Here is a 26,210-nt window from a genome sequence, read left to right on the forward strand (position 1 = left end):
TGATTCAGTCTTCTGTTTCTACAGGTTTATATTTGGGTGAATATTGATTCTCTCTTAATAGACCTGCAATTCGGGTAAATTAGTACCAGGTAGACCCTTATGTCTGGGTTAATACAGGTTTTGAAGGATTAGCTGTTTCTGTTTTTAGTACCTAATTCTCCTTAAATTCTATAAAAATGCCTAAAATTTCATCATCCAGAAACCCACGGTAATTGGTAAATGCCTAAAATTTAATCATCTTAAAAACATAGTAATTCAAATAGCTGAACCACTGGGTAATATTAACTATAACTGTGGTGCCTGGGGCATGAAAATTATTAATTTATGCTCAGTATTGTTTTGGTCAGGTTAGGCCAGGTTATGCTGCAGTAATAATAAATTCCCAAATCTTAGTGGCTTAAAACAACAAAAGTTTATTTCTTATGCCCGCTGCATATTCATTACAGGTCTGCCAGGGCTCTGTTCCACATTGCCATGTTTCTCACTTGAAGTTGAATTCTGATGGAGCAGTGTGGAGTAAAAAGAGAAAATGTGGTGAAGTATGCACTGGTTCTTAAAGCTTTACACGGATGTGATCACATTTATTGGCCAGAGAAGACCATATAGCCACTCACACCTGACTTCATGCAGGCAGGGATGTGCAATTTTACTGCTTGGGAGCAGAGACGCCAGCATATTTGTGAATAGCCCTAAAGCCTACCTTAAATATCACTAGTGCTTAAAATGTATCTTATTGTATTCTAATTAGCCGTTATTTTAGTTAAGCATTTTGTTGTTACTGCTGATCTCCCTTCTTTTCGTCTACTTCATGGAAATACACGAAAGTACGATTCTGATTATGTCAGTGTCAGTTCCCTGCTTACCTGTGACTGTTATTTCTCCCTGAGTGGATTGTTAATTCTTCAATAGAGGCTAAACTTTGTGTTGTCAAATGAGCATGAGAGCTGGAGTCTGATGTCTGTGGATCTGAACCCCAGTTTTGCCATGAGTTGTGTACTTTTAGGCATATCATTTTGTCTCTTTGAGTCTGGCGTTACAGATGGATACATGGAAAATGCTTTAGATTTTACAAATTGATGGACAGAATTCCATCCAAACCTACCTTTCTAGATGCCACCATCCCCACTCCCATGTCTAACTGGCTTCTTGGTCTCTAATCATTACACACTCTGTCATACTTCACCCTTTTGCTCATGCTGTTTTCATTTCCTAGAATTACCTACTCCCCCAACAGAGAAATCTCCAATTTCTTACTAGTTTTTGAACAATAGACTTTATTTTCTTAGAGCTGTTTTAGATTTACAGGAAATTGAGCAGATACTACAGAGTTCCCGCATACCCTCTCTCTTCCCCACTCAGTTTCCCCTATTAATAACATCTTGTATTAGTGTAATACATTTGTTACAATTGACAAACTAATATTGATATATTATTATTAACTAAAGTTTATGGTTTATACCAGAGACTACTGTATATTCTTTGGTGAAGTGTCTGTTGAGTTCTTTTGCCCATTTTAAAATCAGGTTGGTTGCTTTCTTGTTGAGTCTCAGATTTTTTTGTGTGTGTATTTTGGATACAGGTCCTTTGTTAGACATGTATTTTGCAAATATCTTCTCCCAGACTGTAGCTTGTCTTCTCATTCTCTTAATGGTATCTTTTGCAGAGTGCAGGTTTAATTTTAATGAAGTCCAGCTTATCAGTTTTTTCCTTTCATGGGTCATGCCTTTGGTGTTACATCTAAAAACTTACTGCCCAGGCCCCCTAGAATTTCTCTTATCTTCTAGGAGTTTTATAGTTTTGCATTTTACATTTATGTTTATGATCCATTTCAAGTCAACTGGTATGAAAGGTGTAAAGTCTGAGTCTAGATTCACTTTCTTTGCATGTGGATGTTCAGTTCTTCCAGCACCAATTGTTAAAAAAGACTATCCTTTCTCCATTGAATTATCTTTTTCTGATTGAGTGTTGTCTTGGTTAGAGAAGGAAGAGAAATGAAAATCTAAAATTTTTGAGCATCTTCTGTGTGCAAGTACTGACCACAGGCTCTTTACAAGTTCTGTCTTATTTATTACTCATCAAAGTGCTGTGATGTATTAATAGTCCCATTTACAGATGAGGAGACTGAGGTTCAGAGATGTTACATAACTTGCACAGCATCACAATTTGTCATTTGGACTCAGGTATGCCTTGATTCCCAAGTCTGCTCTTCTTCTTCTATTTCCCTTTGCCTCTTGGGTTGCAAGTGGTTAACCCAGTACCTTGGGTTTGTGGGCACTGAGCTGGCAGGGTATACAAAGTACATGTCAATTTGGACAGTAAAGAAGAAAAACTGTTTCTGATACTAGCTGCAGGTGCACTTCCCCTTTTCTTAAAACTACATGCTGTTACTCAATAAGCGATTATATTGAATATTCTGTGTATGTACATTTACTCATCCCACAAAATATAACCTTTATGAAAATTATGTACAATAAGGGGGAAAACATGCTAGATGTGAAGTAAAACATGTTTAAGTCTTCAAAATAATGTTTAATTGTAGTGTCATCAATGTGGTTATATTTTGAGTAGTTTAAATTTTCTCTGTTTTGTGTCTCAAACTAAAAGTCCTTAAAGGTGGTTTGAAAAATATGAGCAAATTTCCTTCTCAACCTCCATGTCCCATGAAACTGACTTGTCAGGTGCAGTTCTTCTGCAAATATTCGGGTCACAGAGCAAGGGGTAATGACTCCTGTGTGCTAAGTCTGCAGCTGGAAATCATGCTTTGGCAAGAATAAGAGTAATTTATATCTTATAAAGAGAGAAAAGTATTGTCTTATTCCAACCAGATAGTTTGTTAGCACAACTGTTTGTGTGCATTTTGGTATTCAAATACAGATGTTCCAAAATGTTTCCACTGTGGGAAGCAGCTGCTGCTATTCTAGCACAAAAATCTCAGAGATTAATACACAAAGGCAGCATGAACCTTAGTGGCGAATGCAGCATCTGCTTGAGGTGGGGCCTGTGATTCCCCATAGATAATGGGTCTTCAGATTCTCGGTAACAGCCTGAAACCATGTTTCAGATCTAAGCTCCTTCTACAGGAACAGGAACAAAGACAAGTGATTAATTTGTAATTCATTTAGCTGATAAATATCATCACATGTTATTTGCCCAAAGGCTGTAAAACATTGGACTTTATTTCCTGGGGCAACTGATAGGAATATAGATATTTGGTCATAATGACTGATGTTTTCAGTTGCTGCTAGTAGCTTCTGCTTGGCCCAGCTAGCTTGTAGACATAAAATATCCATCCACACCTTAGTGATGCATTCACAGAGAACTTTACAGTTTACTCAGGACGCTCACATGCACTGCCTCATCTGACCCCATCCTCGCCCGGGTATGCACACTATTATTAAGAACAATTTACATGTAAAGAAAATAGAGGTAAAGAAAGGAAATGACTTATCAGGGTTACACAGACTGGGCCTCTGACTCGAAATCCTATTCCATTTTATCCTACATCAAGCTACCTTTTCAATTTCAGAGGCTGTGATGTGTGCTTCATAAACTGTATCGTCCTTTCTAGAGATGCTGGTTTCCAGGACACGTGTCATGCAGACCCCAGCCTGGCAGCACTGCCCGGCAACTGGAAGGTGCCAGGGAAGAGATGATGCAGTAGTCTCCCTCTTTCCCTCACACCCCAGAGGAAGATGCCCAAATTCCTTATATTCAGGAGCGCTTCAGCAAGTGAGCGCCTTTGTCTCCTGGTATTTACAGAAATGAAGAACCAGAAGCAGAAGATCCTGGGGCTGTCATTCGGAGTTGCCATAAACCAGAAGTTTCTAAGAACAGTGATGCCCAGGGTGCTATGCCTGCCTCAGGTCTTATAAATCAATTCCCTGCAGTGTTCAAGGGCTCATTGCCTCCAACCAGATCTACTATTTGGAATTATCGAGTAAATTATTTATGGTTTACTCATTTGACAGAGGCTTGTGGCTGACTTTGAAAACACTCAGTTCCTGGCTTACTGCTGAGCCTAGAAATGTCTGTCTGAAAAACCAAGGCTTTTAAGGAGTTAAGTTTCTAAAGGTCCTAGAGCTGGTATACGGCAGTACAGTTTTGGACCAAGTGCGTCTGAGTCTAAGTTACACTAGCTCCACAGTGAAAGAGCCATGTGTTTTACTTTGAGGACAGCAAAGATGTGCAGGTGGGAGAGTTTGTGGACTGTGTCCTGGTCCCTCACCCGCGTTGGGCACAGAAGAACCCCAGAGAGTGAGGAGGGGAGGGCCAGTTACAGGCAGAGAGGAGAGATCCAGTCCCTGGGCATGCAGCAAAGAGAAAAGGAGCATGTTGGGCTCAGGGATGGGAGCTGAGCAGAAGAAAGGCCCACTTACAACATGCTGACGTGAAGTCTTAACCTCTGGTCCCAAAGAGTTTCCCAAAGTAGGAACCTAAGGCCAGTACACTCCACGGGGCATGCTCTTAGGTGACATCATTGCTGCTTCTGCCAGAGTCACGTTGCTACAGGATTGTGATTTTCGTGGAACTGTATCTGCTCTCTAGCACTGAGAAAAAATTTTTAAAAGTACATTTCTAAGTATTTCCCCTCTTATTTTCCTAAATCTTTTTGTTGGAACATCTGTGAAATGATAAAAGCAACTTAAAACTATGTGGAACCCTTTGCAAATACACGATTTGTAAGCATCATAAAGATGGTCAGTGTCTCAGTTATTTTGATCAAGAACTGATACTTCACAAAGAAATAAGGTAGCAAATCACTGACAACTATGAAATATTCATAAAGGTGTTCTGAAGTGCACAGACATAGCTTATAAGGAAATACCCTTACTCTGGGTGGGACAGCCTTCCCTTGTTGTTAGTCCCTAGCCTGGAGGCCCTCGTGAAGATCACCTGCCTACTTGTGACAGTGTTCCTTTGTTCTGCCAGGATCACGTGTTTGTGTTAGGAAGAGGGAGCATCACGAAGAAAGGGGGCTGTGTGGCTCTAGCTGTAGGCACAGTGTGAAGGAAGGAAGGAAGAGGAGGGCAGCAAGTTGTACAGTGAAAAGAAGGGCAGAAAAAGCCCAGTGTAACTTCCCCTTTATGCCTCTGCAAAGGAGTTAGAAACTAAAGATGAGAATCTAGGACTGTTTGCACTTGGTAAGATTCTAGAACCTGTGTGATTTCTCCTTTGTTATTTTTGTGGCCTCTGGTTCACTATACCAGTACAGAGTCATTGTCATTAAAACCTTTAAGACAAGAAGGGCTCATGTTCTTTTCTTTAGACAAGAAACATAAGTGGCAAGCAATGTGGGGGGATGAGGAAGATAGCATCTTTCTGCAGAGAGGCTGGGGTCAGAGGAGCCTCTAGGCAGGAAGAACAAAGCTGGGAGAGCAGGCGAGGCCCCATGGGGACCACCCTATTCAGAGGGTTAGGTGTGTCATTTTCCTCTGGGGCTCATCCAGTCGAAGCCCTCGACGACAGCCAGCACTGATGAAGTCACATTGAGGGAACAAAGCTAAGAGAACAGGACCCTCCAGTGGGCCCTGGGTCACAGAATTGTCAATCATCATTCTAAACATCTCCCTTGTCATTAATGTATCCATTGGCTTTGGAACAAGACAAGATGTGAGAAATGTCCAGGACTGCAAAGAGCCAAGCATGGATTCCTCCTGTGAATGTCCTGTGCTATATTATGTGTAATCATTCATTTTGGTTTCTTCAACATTTTCTCATACTACAGAGGTTAATAGCTATTAACAGAGATATAACATCATAATATTAGAAATGTCAATTCTTTAAACTAAGATGAAGGTTATATGGAATACATCCTGTTTATATGAGATTCAATATTGAAACCTACTGATTAAATCGCCATTGCCTTATAGGAGGAACTTGCTGTTTGGATGTGCTGTTTTTTAGTTCTGCACAGGTCTGTGGACCACTGATAGAAACACCATTAGAAATTGGATTTGATGGTTACAGGCAAACTCTCTAACATTTTATCTGCTGAAACAAACCAAAGCCATTTTCTGATGTGTGTTCATTTCTATTTCTCTGCCTTACCCATTCTCTCCAGGCGGCTTCATCAGCCCTGAGCAGTCTGGGCCATGTGTACACAGCCATTGGGGACTACCCCAATGCACTGGCCAGTCACAAACAGTGTGTCCTTCTCGCCAAGCAATCCAAAGATGAGCTTTCTGAAGCCCGAGAACTCGGAAACATGGGAGCTGTTTATATTGCCATGGGTGACTTTGAGAATGCTGTGCAGTGCCACGAGCAGCATCTGAAGATAGCCAAGGACTTGGGGAACAAACGAGAAGAGGCACGAGCCTATAGCAACCTGGGCAGTGCCTATCACTACAGGAGGAACTTTGACAAGGCCATGTCTTACCACAACTACGTGCTGGAGCTCGCGCAGGAATTGATGGAGAAAGCCATTGAGATGAGGGCGTATGCTGGCCTGGGCCATGCTGCCAGGTGCATGCAGGATTTGGAGAGGGCTAAACAGTACCACGAGCAGCAGCTGGGCATTGCTGAGGACCTCAAGGACCGGGCTGCAGAGGGACGAGCATCCTCCAATCTGGGTAAGGACAGGATTGCTTGCAGGTTCCAGGGTCAGTGCCATGGAGATAGCTAGAGTAACACATTGTCTTTTACAGGAATCTGTGTGTGTTTACATTAAAAAAAAACTCCTCATTGTGTGTGTTGTATGTTTCCTTCAGATAGGTTTCCTTGGAGTCTGCCTGCTCTAAATCACAGGATCCTTTCTGTCATCACAGTGCTCTGAGGATTAGTACTCTGAAATACTGGGAAAACAAAACACCCTAACCTTTTAATCTGCCTAGAGAGAGGAGTGACCAGATTTATCTAATTAGAAGGGGAATGAAATGAGGATATAAAGCTATGTTTGGTTTAAATGAAAGAGAAGCTGCTAGGAAGTCATCAGTGGAAGGGAATTTGAGAGGTTTTTGTTTAGAGGGATTTCTTTACTTGGTGACTTCAACCCCACAGGAAAGGTATTTTTTTCCCTCAATGCATGTATAGTCACAAGTGATATTGATAGTTTTAGTATAAATGTAAAATGATTTTTTGAAAGATTTAAATAAGATAGATTTGCAGTCTATGTTTTGATAGTACTTGGTTACAGTTAAGACATTTATAAATTTGGGGGAATTTATATGTAATGGAAAGAGACAGTAAGTACTTGTGTCTGGCTACTGTTTAGAAGCAATTGTTATCTTGTCTCTGTACCAAAACAGATGTAGGTACATAATGAATGAGAGGAACAGATGTGTTCAGAAGTATAAGCTGAACTCATCCTGGTACTGGGAGCCCATGGTTTGCTCTGTGTCCACAGGGACTCAGGGTGGGGAGAGGACAAGGAGAAGGTGACCTTGTTGGCATTAGTGTATGCTTATCGGACACTAGTGGCAGTGGAGTGTAAAACTCAGTCCACTTTTCTTATGTGACCTACAAGACCCTATTTCTATGTATATAGCTTTAGCATTAGTCCTCCCTCCTCTCTGCCTCTGCTTATTGTTAACCATATGTTTTATGAATATAGTTGTTAGAAAAAGTCTGGCACATCCCTGGATATGACTCTGAAGATGGTATTGAGATCAGAATGAGAATCTAGAGAGTCTGATAAGAACCACAGAAATAAGTTCTTGGTATTATATATACATTCAACAAGTTTTAAGTATTTATTAAATCATGACTATGTGCTGAATCCTGGAATAAATGCCTTAAGTGATCCTTACCCTCAAAAAGGTTGTAATTTAGCCGGGAAAATAAGACTAATACATAGGACAACAGTGGCCTCCCTACAAAACAGTGTTGATGATGTTGTGTAGCCATGAAATTCCTCAAGGGGAGACCCTGAGGGCTGGGACTAGCCTGGAAAGCTTCTTGGAGGAGATTAGACCCAGGTGAAACTTAAAAGAATAAATGAGATTTGGCCAGGAATGGGATGGCACTGATGGCAAGGGGTATGTGAAGGAAGGAATTTGAGCAATAGGTCGACATATCTGAGGAATGATTGGCCTTCAGGAATGTGCTAGAAGGTTGTAGAAGATTAGTATGAAAACTAGGCTAAGGATTTACTAGCACACGGGAACTCCTGAAGGTTTTGAAATACAGGAGTGAGAAGATCGGCTTGATATTTAAGGAAGGCAAGTCAAGCAGTGGCACATAGGATAGGCTGACAGGCTCAGAACCTGGAGTGTAGAAGGCTGTGCGTATTGGACTATTCATATTTTCTCTGTTGTCATGTGTCAGTTTTGATAAGTTGTATTTTCCAAGGACTCTGTTCATTTCATTTAAACTGTTGAATTTATTGACATGAAGATATTTATAACGTTTCCTTATTTCACTTTTAATGCTTGTAGGATATATAGCGATCTGCCCTCGTTCATTTCTGTTATTGGTAGTTTGTTTTTTGCACCTGTACAAACTGCCTCACCCCCCCACCCCCAATTCTGGATCATTCTAGCTAGAGATTTTTCAATTTTCTTGATCTTTTTAAAGAACCAACTTTTGCTTCTGTTAATTTTTTTCTATTGTTTGTCTATTTTCTATTTCATTTTTCTGGTCTCATTTTTATCATTTTCTTTGGATCTTCTTTCTAGCTTCTCAAGGTTGAAACTTAGCTCACTGATTTTAGACCTTATTTCCAACACAAGCATTAAAACTTATAAAATTTCTCTAAACACTGCTTTAACTGTATTTTATAATTTTTGATGTACTATGTTTTTACCTTCAATATATTTTGTAAAATTGATTTCCCTTTAACCCTTCTGTTGTTTAGAAGTTCTGTTTAATTTAAAACATTTGAGATTTTCCTATACACTTTATTGTTATCTAATTCTAGCTTAATTTCATTGTGGTCAGAGAACGTATTTTGTAGGATATCTTCTTATGCTTATTGTTTGTGTGTTTCATTTTTTCTGCCTTTACTCTCTATTTCTCCGTGTCTTTAATTTGTTGACTGCAGATAACACCTACTTAGAGCTTGCTTCTTTATTGATTTTCACAATTATGGCCTTTTGATCAGAGAACTTCTTCATTTAACATTTAATGTAATTATTGGTATCGTTGGGTTTAGGTCTGTCATTTTACTGTTGGTTTCCTGTTTATCCCATTTTTATTTTGGTCTCAGTTTTTCCTTTCCTGCCTTCTACTGGTTAATATAATCGTATATTTTATTTTAATTTGTCTATTTGCTTTTTAGCTCTTCATCTTTGCATTATTTTTTAATGGTTGCTTGAAGGATGATAATATATATCCTTAACTTTTCATGGTTTACTTTGAGCTAATATTGTACCACTTCCTGTAAAATATAAGGACCTTATGACTTTGTGTGTCCATTTACTCCCTGCTCCCTGTACTTTGTCCTGTAGTTGTCATATTTATAACTACACCTATATTCTTTTTAAACTCCACAATGCAGTGTTCTTTCTTTTGTTTTATACAGTCATTTTAAAGAATTAAGAGGAAAATTATGTTTTCTACTTATCTACTTATTTATCATTTCTGGTACTTACATTCACTCTTGAAGATCTGAGTTTCCATCTGGTATCATTTACCTTCAGCCTAAAGAACTTCATGTAGCATTTCTTGTAATGCAGGTGTGCTAGTGATGAATTCTCTTCATTTTGTTTACTTTAAAATGTGTTTATTTCACCTTCATTCTTGAAGGATATTTTTGCTAGAAACAGAATTCTATGTTGATAGGGTTTTTTTTCTTTCAGCCATTTAAAGTAGTCTTTCCAGTGTTTTTTTGGCTCCCATTATTTCTAATAAGAAGTCAGTGGAATTGATAATCTTTCTGATATGTGCTAATTTTTCCTTGACAGCTTTTAAGATTCCTTCTAACTTTGGTTTTCAGCAGTTTATGGTATGTCTAAATGGCATTCTTTGTATTTTTTCTTTCCTGTGGTACTTTGAGCTTTTGAATCAGCAGGTATACATCTTTCCTCAAATTTAGGGAATTTTTGCGTATTATTTAAAAGTTATTTCCCTTTGTTCGCTCAATCTCTCCTCTATTTATGAGACTCTGCATTATTTTTGGCTTTTTGATACTGTCCTGTGTATTACTGAGGGAGGCTCTGTTCATGTTTTAATCTTTTTTTCTCTATATTCTTCAGAATTGAAAATTTCTGTTAATTTTTCTTCAAGTTCACTAACTCGTTCTTCTGTTAGTTCCAAACTTCTGTTAAACCCACCAGTGATGCAGCATTTGGTATTCCCCAAGACTACTCTCACTTCTGACATCGACTATAACCAGGGATCACCAAGACCACCCTCAGGTCCAGAATTCACTGAAAGCTGTTATTCTCATAGTTATGGTTTATTACAGTGAAAGGATACATATTAAAATTAGCCAAGTTAAAAAAAATTAGCCAGGGAAGAAGCACATGGGCTAGAGTCCAGGAGAGTTCTAAGCATGAAGCTTTCATTTGTCTTCTCCCAGTGCAGTCATGATCAGTGCTAACTCCTCTAAGCAACAATATGTGACCAGGAGACTCCTTTGAGATTTCTTGTTTTTATTGGACCCTGGTCACATAGATTGACCACTTGGGTGGGTGACCTTACTTTCCAGCCTCTCTGGAGTTTGAGCTGAAAGCCCTTACTGTAAATCACATTGTTAGCATTGACTATCTGGCATGGCCAACATTCTCAGGTAAACAAAGACTCTTAGGCAGGACTCCCAGAGCTGACGGCAAAGGCTGGACCTCTCTTTGGACAAGCTTAATTCTTTACTGTGTAAGTAAATTTTAAAATTCAGATATGTATTGTATTTTTTAGCTCTACACTTTCTTGGTTCTTTTAATTAACATTTCAGCTTTTCTGTTAAGATTTGTGTGTTTATTCATTTCATGTATATTTTCCTTCACATAGTTGGCCCTAGTTATTACAAAAGCTTTTAAAACTTTTTTTGCGAAGTCCATGTGGGTTATTTCAGAGTTAGACCCTATTGACTGCCTGTTGTTGATGTAGATGTTGTTGTTTTTAACAGCTTGACCGAGATATAATTCACATACCAAGTTTCTCCATTTAAGGTATAGAATTCAGTGGTTTATAGTATAGTCACAGAATTGTGCATCGATTGCCTTTTGTTTTGAGTGTTACATTTTAATGTATTCTTTGATATGGGATTACATTCACCATTGTCAGTGATACTTTATAGAGGTTCTGGATTCTGATATATTTCTCTTAATAGCACTGACGTTTGTTGTTTTGCTGGTATCTTGACTTCATTCAAGCTCCAAGTTCAGCCGTCCTTGTGGTGGGTGGAAACTGAAATCTTTGTTCTGGTCTTTCAGCTTTAGCTGAGCTGCTTATATTTGGTCTTGCACATGAATATTTCAGGAGTTAGACAGAGAATTCTGTAGAATTTGTACTCAGAATTCAAGGGTCCCCACTGCAGTACTCTCTGGGATTTTTCCTTTGGTTCCTCAAACCAGATAGACTGTGTGTTTCTACCTAAGTCACATCACCTGGCACTAATTGGGGCTTGGCCCCTGCCTGCCTCCCAGAATGCCCTGTGGCATTTCAAAAATGGAAAACTTACCCTATGCCAAAGCCAATGCCATTCCCTTCTTCAAAGAGTGAACTCTAGCCTCCCTATAGTTGTTCACTGCTTTTGGCTGCACTCCAGTGTTTTTAGGTAGATTCCTTCATCTGCCTCCTTCTTGCTGGTCCCCCTGCTCCTGCCCCCTGCCAAACTTTATAGTTGTTGTCTATAGGAAATTGGTCTGAAAGGAGCTATTCCTCCATTACTGAAAGTGGAACTCCATCTATTCATTTGTAACCCATTGCAATTTATTTATTTTTTATTTATATATATATTTTGGGGAGCTAATTAGGTTCATTTTTTTATATACTTATTTATTTAATGGAGGTACTGGGGGTTGAATCTAGTACCTCATGAATGCTAAGCACACACTATACCACTGAGCTATACCCTCATCCCTAAGCCATTGCAATTTGATTTGAGTTTTTTTGTCCCCCAAAAAAGATCAACAGTGATTTCCTCAAGGTTTAATTGAGAGATCTGTTGACATTTCTAAATTTCCCCAATCAGTATGCAACTTTTGGCATGCTCTACTAACTTTTCCTTGAAACTCTTTTTTTGTCTAGTCTGTGTGAAGCACCACTATCCTGAGTTTCTTCTTGGCTGCTCATTCTATACTAATTTTCATTGGCTTTTCTTGTCCCTCTTTTTTTAAAAAAATGAACATTTTAAAGAAGTTACAGAAGTGGTACTTTTGTTAAAAAATTCATAACAGTACAAAAGTGTATAAAGTAGAAAAAGGAGGTCCACCCCCTTACATAGCCTCTGTCCTACTTCTCAAAGTTAACTACTGCTAACAATTTGGTTAGACTCTTTCCAGACCTTTTTACTCTGCACATAAACACATGGAAGTATAATCATATATGTAAATATACACATGTGTGTACAGACTGTTCCTTTTTAAAAAAACTTGGATCATAATATACATCTACTTTTCTGCCACCTGCTTGTTCTATTCTGCCTTCCCTCTTTAGACTTCCCTCTGTGTCATTATCAGGTATCCTACAGTATATTTAATGGCTCTTTTCCATTGTATTGTCATTTGTTAAATGTGGGAGTTCTTATGTTTTGTTCCTTGATTCTTTCCTATTCTTTCTTTGCATATCTCTCTGCATTACTTTCACTACCATACCTTCAACTACTGCTTCAGCATACATTGTTTCTAACTCAATATTCAGCAGCTCTGACCCCCTGCCTGAGCATCACTTTGACATTTTCAGCTGCCTGGTGGATACTTTATCTGATATTCCTGCTTACCTGTCCAAGTTTGTAAGTCTAAATGTAAAAATCTTTTTCCTAAATTAACTGCTTCTCCTAGCTTTCCTAACTTTGGTGATGACAGCCCTATTCTTCTAATCATCTGTATTAATTTTCTATTGGGGCTGTAACAAATTGCCACAAATGTGGGGGCTTCAAGCAACACAAATTTATTCTCTTACAGTTTTGAAGATCAGGAGTCTGGAGATCAATTTCATCAGGCTGAACTCAATGTCCACAAGCCTGGTTTCTTCTAGGCTCTAGGGGAGGATCACCTTCTTGTGGCTGCCTGTTTTCCTTGGCTTGTGGCCTCTTCCTCCATCTTCAGTGTGCAGCACCCCAGTCTCTGTGTCTGAGTCATCACGTTGCCTTCTCTGCTGCCCCAGCTCCTCTTGTATCCCTCTTACAAGGACTGCTGTGATCACATCAGACCCTCTAGAGCAATCCGAAAATAGTCTCAAGATCCATAACTTAATCACACCTCCAAAGACCCTTTTGCCATGTAAACTAACATTCAAGGGTTCTGGGGATTAGGATGCAGACATATGGGGGTGGGGGTGGAGGACATCATTCAGCCTGTTCTGTCATCCTTGCTTAGAAATCTAGTCATCATTATTTCCTACCCCACCTCCGTTTCTTCAGTTCACACCCAGTCTAACAGCTATCAACGAAACAGCCTCATAAAGGTCCTCTTCTTCCTTTGCTCCTTCCTAGTTCCCCAGTTCCCCAGTTCCCCAGCCTGTTGCAATAACCAGCTAGTTTGGCTTTCCTCACTACCGTTTCCTCCCTGCCACGCAGGTGACCATTTAGTTTTCCGCTCGGCCCCTGGAACACGTACAAAGACAAGCACATTTCAGGAGCCTTTTCCCATGTATAACAGTGTCAGAGCTGGTGCAAATGTGAGAGCTGGAAAGTGTTTCCCACCAGGGTGTAGGGTGAAATATCTAATAATCTATCTATGGAAAGCAATTACAAATTTAAAAATAGCATACATTTTTAGTCAAAAAGACATTTTATATCTAGAAAGTAGCTTATTTGGGAAAGAAAAGGAAATAGAACCAGTGTTTATTAATTCATTTGTTCACTTCATTCATTCTTTTGCTCAACAAATATTTAACAGTTATGTGATGGGCACTATGCTATCTGTTATGAATAAAACCGACGTTGGTTCTGTCCTCATGGAACATAGGATTTTTCATTGAACAAACGTATTTTGAGACCTGCTCTGTGTCATGTGTTTATATTCGTTTTCATATTTAATCCTTTCCATAAACCAAGGAGGTCAAGTGTATTAATTAATTTTCTATGGGAGAAAATCACAGTCCAGGTACGTTAGAAAAAACCTTGATCCATTTAGTTTCAAGAGACCTGTAGCATAAAAGACTTATTAAGATCTCATAAAATGATGCTTGGCCTCTTTTTTCCCCATGTTTTCAAAATGAACCTGGGAGTCGTTTGTTGAAGTCTAAGTTTGGTATCAGTTCCGGTGGGCATACATCATTTCTCTTATTTATAATGCAGCAAAATGATAGTCACCAGAAACGGTAACTCTCAGCTCTTCTAATTCTACAATTTAAGAAATATCACCTAAGTAACTTTTATAAAAATTATATTTAAAAATTAAATTCTGGCAATCTGAATCAGAAAATTCTGAATTCCCAAGGAAAAGTGGAACAGCATTATATGTTATCTACGTGACACACACACATTGTACCTCAGTTATAATTATTCCTGATTAGATTTTATGAATTAAATAATTACTCTGAACACATGTAGAACACAGTAGCCCAAAAAATCTTATAATAAATTTCTTTTGTAAGAGAAAAAAAATTTATAATACGGCAATCCTCCTCCTTTATCTGTTGTTCACATTTCAGTTTTTATACGTTGGGTTTCCTTTAGGTGGACAGAAATCTAGCTGTTTTTCTTTGAAAATCCACAGTGTGATTTATGGGATAACCACTCAAGATGTCAGAGGGTCTGTGAGACCTCACATAGAAGTTTCTGATGTAGAAATGTAGTGTTTTACAGTTCTTGTTTGCCTTTCTAATAGCTCTATGAGGTAAACTACTATTATTCCTTTTCATTGTTGGGGATCCAGAGATTAATCAATGTCTGTAACTCACCCAAAATTGTAAAATAAGAGACAGGGTTGAGGCTAGACTTCAGGTCTCTGATTCCATGTCCACAGATCCTTCGATGAGGGAACGTTCCCACTAGAATGGCGGATTTCAGTGGGGGCCAATCCACCAATGCTAGGATTACTCAGCCTAGGGCTCCAAGCCAAAGATGCTTCTTCTGCAATCCCCCCACAACCCTCCATATGCAGGAAGATGAAAAGGAAGAAATACCACTAGAAGGGCTTTAGGCCACCTTGAAGCAGTGGTGCCTGCTCATGCCCAGGTACAAGGCAGCAAATGTAGGTACCATCAGGGTGGAACAACCCTTTCTTCTCTTTTCATGGAGAATCTATTTTCTGTTGATTACTTGCACTGAGCTAGATACTTTGCATCCATTGTGTCATTTTATCCTCACTACAAAGCTGTGTGGTCGGCACAGAAGTAAAGATACTGGCCCAGGTTCGTACAGTTTATAAGCAGCAGAGGCAAGATCCAAACCCTGGTTTGTGTGCTCTCTTCTCCTGTAGCCTACAGGCTCTGCTCTGAACCCTACACATTTATTGAACCATTAGTTCTCCTGTTTGAGAAGCACAGACGAGACTATACAAATTGTCAAAGTCTAATCATGCCCATGATATAGGAAGCCAAACCACACACCTCTGTTTTTCATTCAAAGCAGTTCCTGTTAGGGTCATGAAAAGGGGGTGGGGGACGTGGGGAATGTGTCCTAGAGCCTGGAACAGATTTTTCTAGACATCTAAAAGAAAATAACAAGAATGTGCCTTTCCTGTTTGAAAGGTGAAATGAAAAATGGAGAGCATCAACCAAAGCAGGAGATTTTTCTGATCAAGCACCAGAGGACTCGCAGAAAATGATTCAGACCCTCATTAAGGTTGTGACATGCACATCCTGTGCTGGTCCCCACACCCATCAGTGCCTAATAAATATTAATAATATTTATTCTCTCCTTTAGGTCAAGATTTGTCACCCCACTTGTCTAGACATTGCTATTTAAAAGGAGCTGTGATTTGCTTACAGAGAGAGCGCGTCTGTAAACATGTGAGCAGCAGCAGACTGGGCCGTAAATCTTGGTCAGAGCTGCACTTTGGATGTTTGCAGGAGAGGCTGCAAAACTGTTGTTGGAATAATGAAGTGGATGCTTGCTGCCAGGTCTCAGAGTTCTGTCTCCGGCAGGCAGAGTCTAGCAGTAAATTAGCTTATGTTTCAGCTTGGCAGTTGGCACTTGGTTCATTTGTAGATGCTAATTGTAATCTGATGTTATCAGCAGCAGGTAATTGAAATGGGCTTGATGAATTACTTAATTTCTTTTAATAGCTGAGTCTTCAAGAACTGAATAAAGAAGATAAGGTGATCAGGAGGAAAATACAACAGCTCTATCTTTCTAATTAGTGCTTGGAGGTTTTTTCTTCTTTACACAAATGATTATGAACATGTGAGGCTGAATAGGTTTATGAGTCAAAAGCCCCCATGGGGGCATTTCCCATTAGGCAGCCCAGTCCTGAGCATTGATAACACTTCTGTTAGGACTTCAGAAGGGAACACAACACTTGAGTGATCACTTTGGAGAACATTGATTTCTGAACACAATTCCATTTTCCCAGACCTAGGTGGGCACTAACTTCTGGGGGTATTGGCACTGTCTTCTGTGCGCAGTGCTGCCCAGCACCATGCAGTGAGCGGGGGAGCTTCTCAATGGTGTTAGGCGTTGGCTCCTGCCATCCACACCTGGCACTGGCGCCTCCCACACCTGCCTGTCCCTAAGTCTTTCCATCTGTAGCAGCTCCTGTGTAGCCGTTTGCTTTGCCAGCAATGGTGGGTGCAGATGTGACCCTGGGTCTTGCCATCTGTGCTGGACACTGTGTACTGGACCTATGCCATGTGACTGCAATGAGCTTTGGGGTCTTCTGGAATCATTTGGCTCTGCTTTTAGTCTCATGTTCATTCCTTAAGGAATCCATCTGTTTTGGGATGACTTTAGAGGAATTTACTTTCGACTGATTTTTTTGGGGGGAACAAGGATCCAAATAACAGAGGGAAAAATAGAGCATTAGAACCATCAGGTCTTTTAGATAGACATTCAGATCACCTCTGTGGTTCTTCATGGTGAGTTCTGTTTAAAGCCAGCGTATTGTTACAGGTGAAGACTCCAGGTCTTTAAGCCACCAGCGTGATTGTGGTGGCAAGTGCACTGCAGGGGTCCTGGTAATGTTCTACTTCTGGATCTGGGTGACAGTTACATGACTGTGCTCACTATTCAAAATATGTTGAATTGTTTGCTTAAAATTTTATACCTTCTTTTTTTTTTTAAATTTTATACCTTCTGACTAAATATTATGCTTTAATTAAAGGTTTACTTTTAAAAACACACTGGACTTTGGGGATGGAGTGGAATTGGCGTGGTGGGCCTTTTTAGATCTATCCATGTCCATGACTTCCAGCACCATACACCAACTCCCCAAACCCAGACCTCACTCCCAGCTGAGGCGTCTGTCCACTCCTGCTTCCTGGACAGCTCCATCTGCTCCACAGAGGCCTCTCTCTTAAGTCTTTGATTTCATATTGTATATTCCCTAGTTCTGAGAATGGCAACACAGTCTCAGTGCCCAACCGGGACATCTCAGAGTCAGCCTGCCTCCTTCTCTAGTAGCCCAGATCTAGTTGATCAAAAGTCCTAAGAATCCTACCTCTCCAAACAAGCTCTGCTATATCTGCTGGGCTGTGTTTTCAGCCTCCCATCAACTCTTCCCTGGGTCTTACTCTCCCAGCTTCTGCTTCAGTTCATTTTCCACATTGCTTCCAAGGTAACCCTCTCAAAACCTCAACTGCTCAATTTTATCTATACTCCATCATTTCTATACCTGAAACCCTGCAGTGATTCCCCATTACCTTCAGGATGAAGTCCAAAATCCTTGGCCTGGTGTGAGACAATAGGGGGGAAAATATAAATAAATTATAAATATAAATATAAATATAAATATAAATATAAATATAAATATAAATATAAATAAATGTGTGTGTGTGTGTGTGTGTATGTATGTATCTGCCCCAGTTCCTGGTACAGAGCTCCTAAAACCTTTGTAAATTTCTAAGTGATAAGAGCCCTAAGGGCATATTTTGTAATGAGGTGCCTCTGGGTGGGCTCCTGGATGGGAGCTGATCACCAGAAAGACCAAGCCATGATTTGAAGCTTGGAATTTTCAGCCCCACCCTCCCCATCTTCCAGAGATGGACATGGATAGGATCAAGAACCCCACACACGTTTGGTGGCGAGGAGTGTCAGAACTGAAGTGCTCTGTGTGAGTAGTCAAGGAGACTCACAGGAGAGAAACACGGCAGGGGAGAACTGGGTTTTTCCCTACTTAGGAAATAAAAAACAGGTTTTCCATTTTAAACTAGCGTATATTTTTTTCAGCAACTCTGAACATTCAAAAAAGTATTTATTGAGCACCTACTATGTGCCAGAAACTATGACAATGGCTGTGTGAGAGACAAAACAGACATCTTAAGTGCTTAAAGGAAAAGTACTTAGAAAGTATTACATGGAGTGTAATTTTAATTGAGGTGGTGGTGTCAGAAAACTCTTCTGTAAGGAACTGCCCCAATTTATCTTACTAATGCCATTTTCTGCCACTCCCACCCCTCACTCTCACTGTTCTCCAAGCCTCTGAGCTCTTTCCCTCCTCCTGGCTTTCCTCATGCCATTTCTTCTGCCCTGAGTAACCTCCTGCTGTTAAGCCTGTGAAGTCTTACTTATTCCTTCATACTTCAACCAAATGTCACATCACTCTTAAGCCTCTCAGGCTTTTCCAGGAAATTTAGTGTTCATCTGTGTCCCCCTAGCATTTTGTAATAGCACTTGTTAAGTATTATACTTTTTTACCAGCTAGATCATAAGTGCCAAGGGTAGGCAGGATATGTATCTTAGCTTTTGTGTGGCCTTATCACCTAGTGGCAAATAAGCAGCCCCGCCATGTATGTGTCTTGAGTAGATGGAGGATGACTAGGGTCAAGCATAGAAAATGCCAGAAACTAACAACTGGAGTCTGAAGTTCAAGTGATTACATACCTCTTTCATACCTACTGTGTTCATCCATTTATGCCTTACTCTTTAAGTCAAGGTGTAATTCCCACTGCTTCTGATCCACTTCTGCTACTAGCCCAGGTAGACTAATTTTGGGACCAATGGTATCTTGTGTACATTTTATATTGGACTCTAAAACTCTCTACTACTCTAAAAAGCTGCAATTCTGTGATTTTTTTTTTTTTTGCGTGAAAGGACAATGTGTATGGAAGCTGAAACTTGATTCCTACAGGCTTTTAAATGAACAGAAATATAATCAGCTTGAGAAACAGTTAAACCAGCAGGTAGTGATTAGGTTTTATGATACCATTTTAATTTTACTCCTTAGAGTTAGTAAGAAAACTGAATTGAGCAGATATTTCTCTTCCTTTTACATAGTCCTTTGCCCTATAACTAAATGAGACAGTCTGATTAGCAAGCAGATATTAGTAATATTATACTAAATAGTATATTAACCTTTTTGGATCTTTAGCCAAGAAATTTATGAAGTATGGCTAAAATGAGGTCTTTTGTGCGGATTTGAAGAACACTAATGTTTATTACATTTGGACAAGAAAATCATTAAGATATCAGTGTCTTCTTTTAAGTGCATAAACTTAACAGTTTATTCTGCTCTGCATTTATCATCTAGTCTTAGGAAACTGATGCTAGTTTCACTTCTTAGATATTCAAATAACAGGTTCCATAGAGAATGTATGAAAGATCTTTGTGATCTCTCCAACACAACTTTGAAGTGGCATGAAAGTCATGATAATAATGAAGGTCATGACACTTAGGGAATGCCTCCAGGATGCTAACACTGTACTTGGTGTAGCTTCCACTGCAGTGTTTCATTGTTTCATTTGAAAATTCAGCAAGATAGGGCTTATTATTCCCATTTAGAAAGAAAAAACCTACAAAATAGAGAGGTTAACTTGTCAGAGGTCCCATAGCAAGTGTGTGGGTTAAGCCCAGAGCTGTCTAAATCTGAAGTCAGTGCTCTTAGACAACATTATGTTGCCTCTCTAAAGCAAATGGCTACAATTATTCAGGAAAGGGCTGAAGCTCTAGCATTTTTAAATGGCTAGGACAATTTGACATTGTAACAGAAAAAAACTGGAAATTGAGCATTTTTTACCCACAGCTTCTTTTCATTCTCATTCATCCGCACTTCCTGCTGGTAGCACAGAGACATACCTACAGAATGAATTCAGGACGGAATCCTGGCTGCTCACAAACCACAACCTGAACGCAGCCCCCTTTTCCAGCGTGAAATCCACAAGCGGCTCAAGTGTTAAAGACTCTCTTCAGCATAATTAGTAATTTCATGGTGCCTTCAAAAAGTAGCTTTCATCGAGAACCATTTTCAGTATGTTGTTCCAGAAATTCTTCTTAAGGCTCTCTCTGACACAGCAGGAAATGCATTTGTTGGATTGGATTAAAGCCCAAATGTGACTTTTAGTTGGTATTGCTGACTCAGCCTGTCCCCACTTGACTTTCAAACGGTTTTGTTAGCTCCTGAATACAGACTCTCAGTTTTCAGCAGATTTCAAAACCTGGTCCTTTCTGCCCTCCTTTTAAGAGTTAAGTTACTCTGGGAAGTGAACACTTTCATACTCTAGTAGAAATTGCATTGGTGCCATTTAAAATGTTTCCAATAGCAATTAAAAGTGAAGTAAATGCTTTATTGTTGTGTGTCCAATGTGCTTGTAAGGCAAGCTCTCATCAGAACAGCCCAAGTGGCAAAAAAAAAATAACAGATTTGTGTTCTTGAGCCAAAATGTCAGAGTTGGCCACTTATCTGAAACAACAGCAATTCTGTAATTGAGTTTCCTGGTTCAGATGGAAGATCCCATCAAATCCCTTATCTAATACCAAATAAGGCAAAGACAGCTTACAGCATGGCCCAGCTGTTGGAGGGCTCTGGAGGGATACATAATATGCTCTGGGACTCAGTAAGCAGAAGGTAATGGGCTAAAAGTTATCAAGCCCTTCACAACAAGGAGATCTGGAGTTTAACCAGAAATTTCAGACTGTCAACCTTAACAAAACAGATGGTGTTCTCCAGTTCACAGCACCATCCGGCGAGCTGGCATATCTGCCTTGACAACTCCTGGTACTTCTTACATGCCTGATGGAGAGAGACATTCTCTTTGTCATCAGTGAGGAACTCATGTATTTTGTGTGTGACAGAGAGTATGAAGCATCTATGCACCAAATCTTTCAGTGAACACTTTTATGATCTTTCTTCCCTATTCACCTTCAGTGGCGTTCTGCATAAGACCCTGTTGGACTGTTCTGTTTCCTTCTCCTGATACCATAGAAACAAGATCATATACTGGTTTCTCTCTACTTTGATCACTAGAACCCCCCCTCACAAATGGCTCCCCTTCACTGCCAGTGTTACTGGATTTGAAGTGTTGTATAGCTGGGGTGACTCTAATTTCTCACTAGAAGGGTTATAGGATATAGAGTCACCTTATATCTAGCATACTTATAAAGAACCTGACTGCTGTAGTCAGCTGGCCTGGGCTTGGATCCCAGCTTTGCCACTTACTGGCTTTGTGACCTTGGACAAGGTGTTTAGTTGCACACTGCCTCAGTTTCTTCATCTGTGTAATGGGCACCAATCTCACAAGATGGCTGTAAGATTGAGTGAGTTAATCTGTGTAAAGCCCTTAGAACAATGCCTGACCCATAATAGGCACTCAGAATTTTTTAAATCTTTATTATCATCATAGTTTTATATCATGTGTCAGGGGAAGCTAAAAGAAAGGCTAGAAATACATAGCATTTCTTACCTTCAGAATATTCTGATCTATTGAAAGCTGAAGGTGGTTATCAGAGGCCAGTAGTTCAAGTTGTTATTTGATCTCTTCATTTCTTTTTTTCTCCAGCTTTGAGATATAACTGATATTTAACACTGTGTAAGTTTAAGGTGTACATTGTGACTATTTGATACACATAGATATTGCAAAGTGCTTTACTAAACATAATAAATGTGTGTTGACACATCCTCCACCTCACGTAATTGCCATTTTGTTGTTGTTATAGTGAGATCATTAAAGCTCTACTCTCATAGCAAGTTTCAAGATACAGTACAGTATTAACTTTAGTCACCATGCTGTACGTTAGATCCCCTGAACTTACTCATCTTATAACTTAAAGTTTGTACCCTTTGACCAGCATCTCCCCATTGTCCCCACTCTTCAGCCACTGGCAACCATCTTACACTCTTGTTTCTATGAGTCTGATGTTTTTAGATCACACACATAAGTGAGATTATATAGTATTTGTCTTTTTTTGTATGGCATTTCACTTAGCGTAATGTCCTCAAGGTCCCTCCATGTTGTCACAATGGCAGGATTTCCTTCTTTCTTTATGGCTGAATAACATTCCCCTGTATATAGGTAAAACACATTTTAAAAATTCATTCATCCATTGATGGACACTTAACGTTGTTTCCATGTCTTGACTGTTGTGAATAATGCTGCAGTGAATATGGGAGCAGATATCTCTTTGAGATAGTGATTTCATCTTCAGATAAATACCATAGGTGAGATTGCTGGATCATATGTAGTTCTACTTTTAATTTTTTGAGGAACCTCTATACTGTTTTCCATTGTGGCTGCACCAATTTGTGTTCCCACCGATAGTGCACCAGGGTTCCCTTTTCTCCTCATCCTCACCAACACTTGTTATCTCTTGTTTTTTGAATGCTAGCCATTCTAAGATGTGAGGTGATATCTAATTATAGTTTTGACTTGCACTTACCTGATGATTAGTGATGCTGAGTACCTTTTCATGTACTTGTTGGCCACTTGTATGTCATCTTTGGGAAAATGTCTGTTCAATTCCCCTGCTCATTTTTTAATCAGATTGTTTCTTTGCTATTGAGTTATATGAAATCATCCAATATTTTGGGTATTAACCTCTTGTCAGATATATGGTTTGCTGATATTTTCTGATTTCTTAGGTTGCCTTTTCATTTTTTTGATTGTTTCTTTTGCCGTGTATGAACTTTTTAGGTTGATATGGTATCCCTTTTTTGTTGGGTTTTGCTTTTTTGTTTGTTTATGCTTTTGGTGTCATATCCAAAAAATTATTGCCAAGACTTATGTCAAGGAGTTTTTTCCTCTTCGTTTTCTTCTAGGAGTTTTATGGTTTCACATCTTATGCTTAAATCCTTAATGTAGTTCTACTTAATTTTTTAGTAGTGTAAGATAGTGGTCCAATTTCATTCTTTTGCATGCAGAGAAGTTTTCCCAGCACCATTTATTGAGAGACTGTTCTTTCCCCATTGAGTATTCTTGGCTTCCTTGGTAAATATCACTTGACCATATATATGTGGGATTTTTTGGGGTGCTCTTGATTTTGTTCCATTGGTCTGTGTGTCTGTTTTTATGTCAGTACCATACTGTTTTGATTATTATAGCTTTGTAATAGAGTTTGAAATCAGAAAGTGTGTTGCCTCCAGCTTTGTTCTTTCACAAAAATTTATTTGACTATTCAGAGTTTTTTGTGTGTGATTCTATATGAATTTTAGGATTGTTTTTCTGTTTCTGTGAAAAATGCTATTCAAATCTTGATAAAAATTACATTGACTATAAATGGCTTTGAGTCGTATGGACATATTAGCAATATTAATTCTTCCAGTCCATGAGCATGTGATATTTTTCAATTTACTTGTGCTTTCTTTGATTTATTTCATCAGTGCCTCACAGTTTTCAGTGTATAGATTCTAAATATTTGATTGTTTTTGATGCCGTTGTAAATGAGATTGCTTTATTTCTCTTTCAGGTAGTTCATTGCTAATGTGTAGAAATGTAACTAATTTTTTATGTTGATGTTGATCCTGAAACTTTATTAAATTTGTTTATTAGGTCTAACAATTTTCTGGTGCCACGATTAGGCTTTTCCTTATACAAGGGCATGTCATCAGCAGACACAGTTTTACTTCTTCCTTTCCAATTTGGATTACTTTTCTTTTTCTTGCCTAATTGGTTTGGCTAGGACTATGTTGAATAGGAGTGGTAAGAGTGGGTATCCTTGTCTTTTTCTTGAACTCGGAGGTAAAGCAAAACCATTTTTTAAAAAATTTTTTTGGGAATGACTGGGTAATTAGGTTTATTTATTGAGTTTTGGAGGCGGTACTGGGGATTGAACCCAGGTATGCTAAACATGCGCTCTACCACTTGAGCTACAGCCTCCCCCCAAGCAAAACCTTTCACCATTAAGTATGATTTTAATTGTGGGCTTATCATATATGATCTTTATTATATTATGGTATATTCCTTCCTTACCAAATTTGTTGGGAGTTTTTATCATGAAAGGATGTTGAATTTTGTCAAATGCTGTTTCTCTACCTACTGAGATGATCATATGATAATTTTCTTTCATTCTATTAATATGATGTATCACATTTAATTTGCACATGTTGAGCCATTCTTTCATCCCAGAGAGACATCCCGATTGCTCATGGTTTATAACCCCTTTAATGTGCTCTTGGATTCTGTTTGCTGGTATTTTGTTGAGAATTTTTGTGTCTATGTTAATCAGGGATATTGGCCTGTAGTTTTCTTTGCTTGTTGTATCCTCATCTGGCTTTAGTATCAGGTTAATACTGACTTCATAAAATGAGTTAGGCAGTATTCCCTCCTCTTTAATTTTTGGGAAGAATTTGAGAAGACTTGGTGTTAATTCTTCTTTGAATCTTTGGTAGAATTCACCCATGAAGCCATCTGGTTCTGGGCTTTTTTTTGGTGGGGAGGGTGATTGCTGATTTAATCTCCCAACTTATTATTGGTGTATTCAGATTTTTTTTTCTTCAAGACACTGTCTTGGTAGGTTGTATGGTTCTAGGAATTTATATTTCTAAATTTTCCAATTTGTTGGCATATAATTGTTCATAGTAGCCTATTATAATCCTTTGTAGTTCCGTCATATCAGTTGTGATGTCTCCTTTTCTTATTTATCTGGGTCTTTTTTTGTGTGTGTGTGATAAATGTAGCTCAAAGTTTGTCAGTTGTCTTTTTTTTTTAAATTAAAGTATAGTTAATTTACAATGTTGTGTTATTTTCTGGTGTACAGCATAGTGATTCAGTTACACACACACACACGTATATATTCCTTTCATTATAGGTTACTGCAAGCTATTGAATATGTTTCCCTGTGCTATACAGTAGGGCCTTGTTGTTTATCTATTTTGTGTGTAGTACTTTGTAGATGCTAATCACAAACTCCTAATTTATCCCTATCCAACCCTTTCCCTTTTAGTAACCATAAGTTTGTTTTCTATGCCTGTGATCTGTTTTTTGAAAACAAGTTCATTTGTGTCATTTTGTTAGATTTCACATATAAGTGACATCATATGATATTTGTCTTTCTCTGATTTACTTCACTTAGTATGATGATCTCTAAGTCCCTCCATGTTGCTACAAATAGCATTATTTCATTCTTTTTTATGGCTGAGTAATATTCCACTATATATATATATATATATATATATACCACAACTTCTTTATCCATTCCGTGTCTTGTCTATTGTAAATAGTGCTGCTATGAACATTGAGGTGCATGTATCTTTTCAAATCAGAGTTTTTCTGAATATATGCCAAGGAGTGGGATTGCGGATCATATGGTAAGTCTAGTTTTAGTTTTTAAAGGAATCTCCATACTGTTTTCCATAGTGGCTACACCAAACTACATTCCCACCAACAGTGTAGGAGGGTTACCTTTTCTTCACACCTTCTCCAGCATTTATTGTTTGTGAACTTGTTAATGATGGCCATTCTGACTGGTATGAGGTGATAGCTCATGGTAGTTTTGATATGCATTTTTCTGATAATCAGTGATATTGAGCATCTTTAATATGTGCCTATTGGCCATCTGTATGTCTTCCTTAGAGAAATATTTGTTTAGGCCTTCTGTCCACTTTTTGATTGGATTTTTTTTTTTTTTTTTTTTTGCTGTTGTTATTGAGTTGTATGAGCTATTTGTATGATCTGGAAGTTAAGCCCTTGTCATTTATATCATTTGCAAATATTTTCTTCCATTCCATATGTTGTCTTTTCATTTTGTTAATGGTTTCCTTTGCTGTGCAAAAGCTTGTAAGTTTAATTAGGTCCCATTTGTTTATTTTTGCTTTTGTCTCTATTGCCTTGGCAGACTGCCCTAGAACATTTTTACGATT

The 26,210-nt window shown here is 38.8% G+C and overlaps 1 protein-coding gene across 1 annotated transcript in view; it reads left to right on the forward strand.

Annotated features, from left to right (window-relative positions):
• Positions 1 to 26,210, forward strand: part of TTC28 (tetratricopeptide repeat domain 28) — a 480,591-nt gene that overhangs the window by 331,363 nt on the left and 123,018 nt on the right. Inside the window, exon 6 of the mRNA XM_072953148.1 lies at positions 6,062 to 6,569. Coding sequence (XP_072809249.1) covers positions 6,062 to 6,569 — 508 coding nt within the window. The remainder of the gene's footprint in view (positions 1 to 6,061; positions 6,570 to 26,210) is intronic.

This window comes from Vicugna pacos, chromosome 32 (genome assembly GCF_048564905.1).
Source record: "Vicugna pacos chromosome 32, VicPac4, whole genome shotgun sequence".
NCBI lineage: Eukaryota > Metazoa > Chordata > Mammalia > Artiodactyla > Camelidae > Vicugna > Vicugna pacos.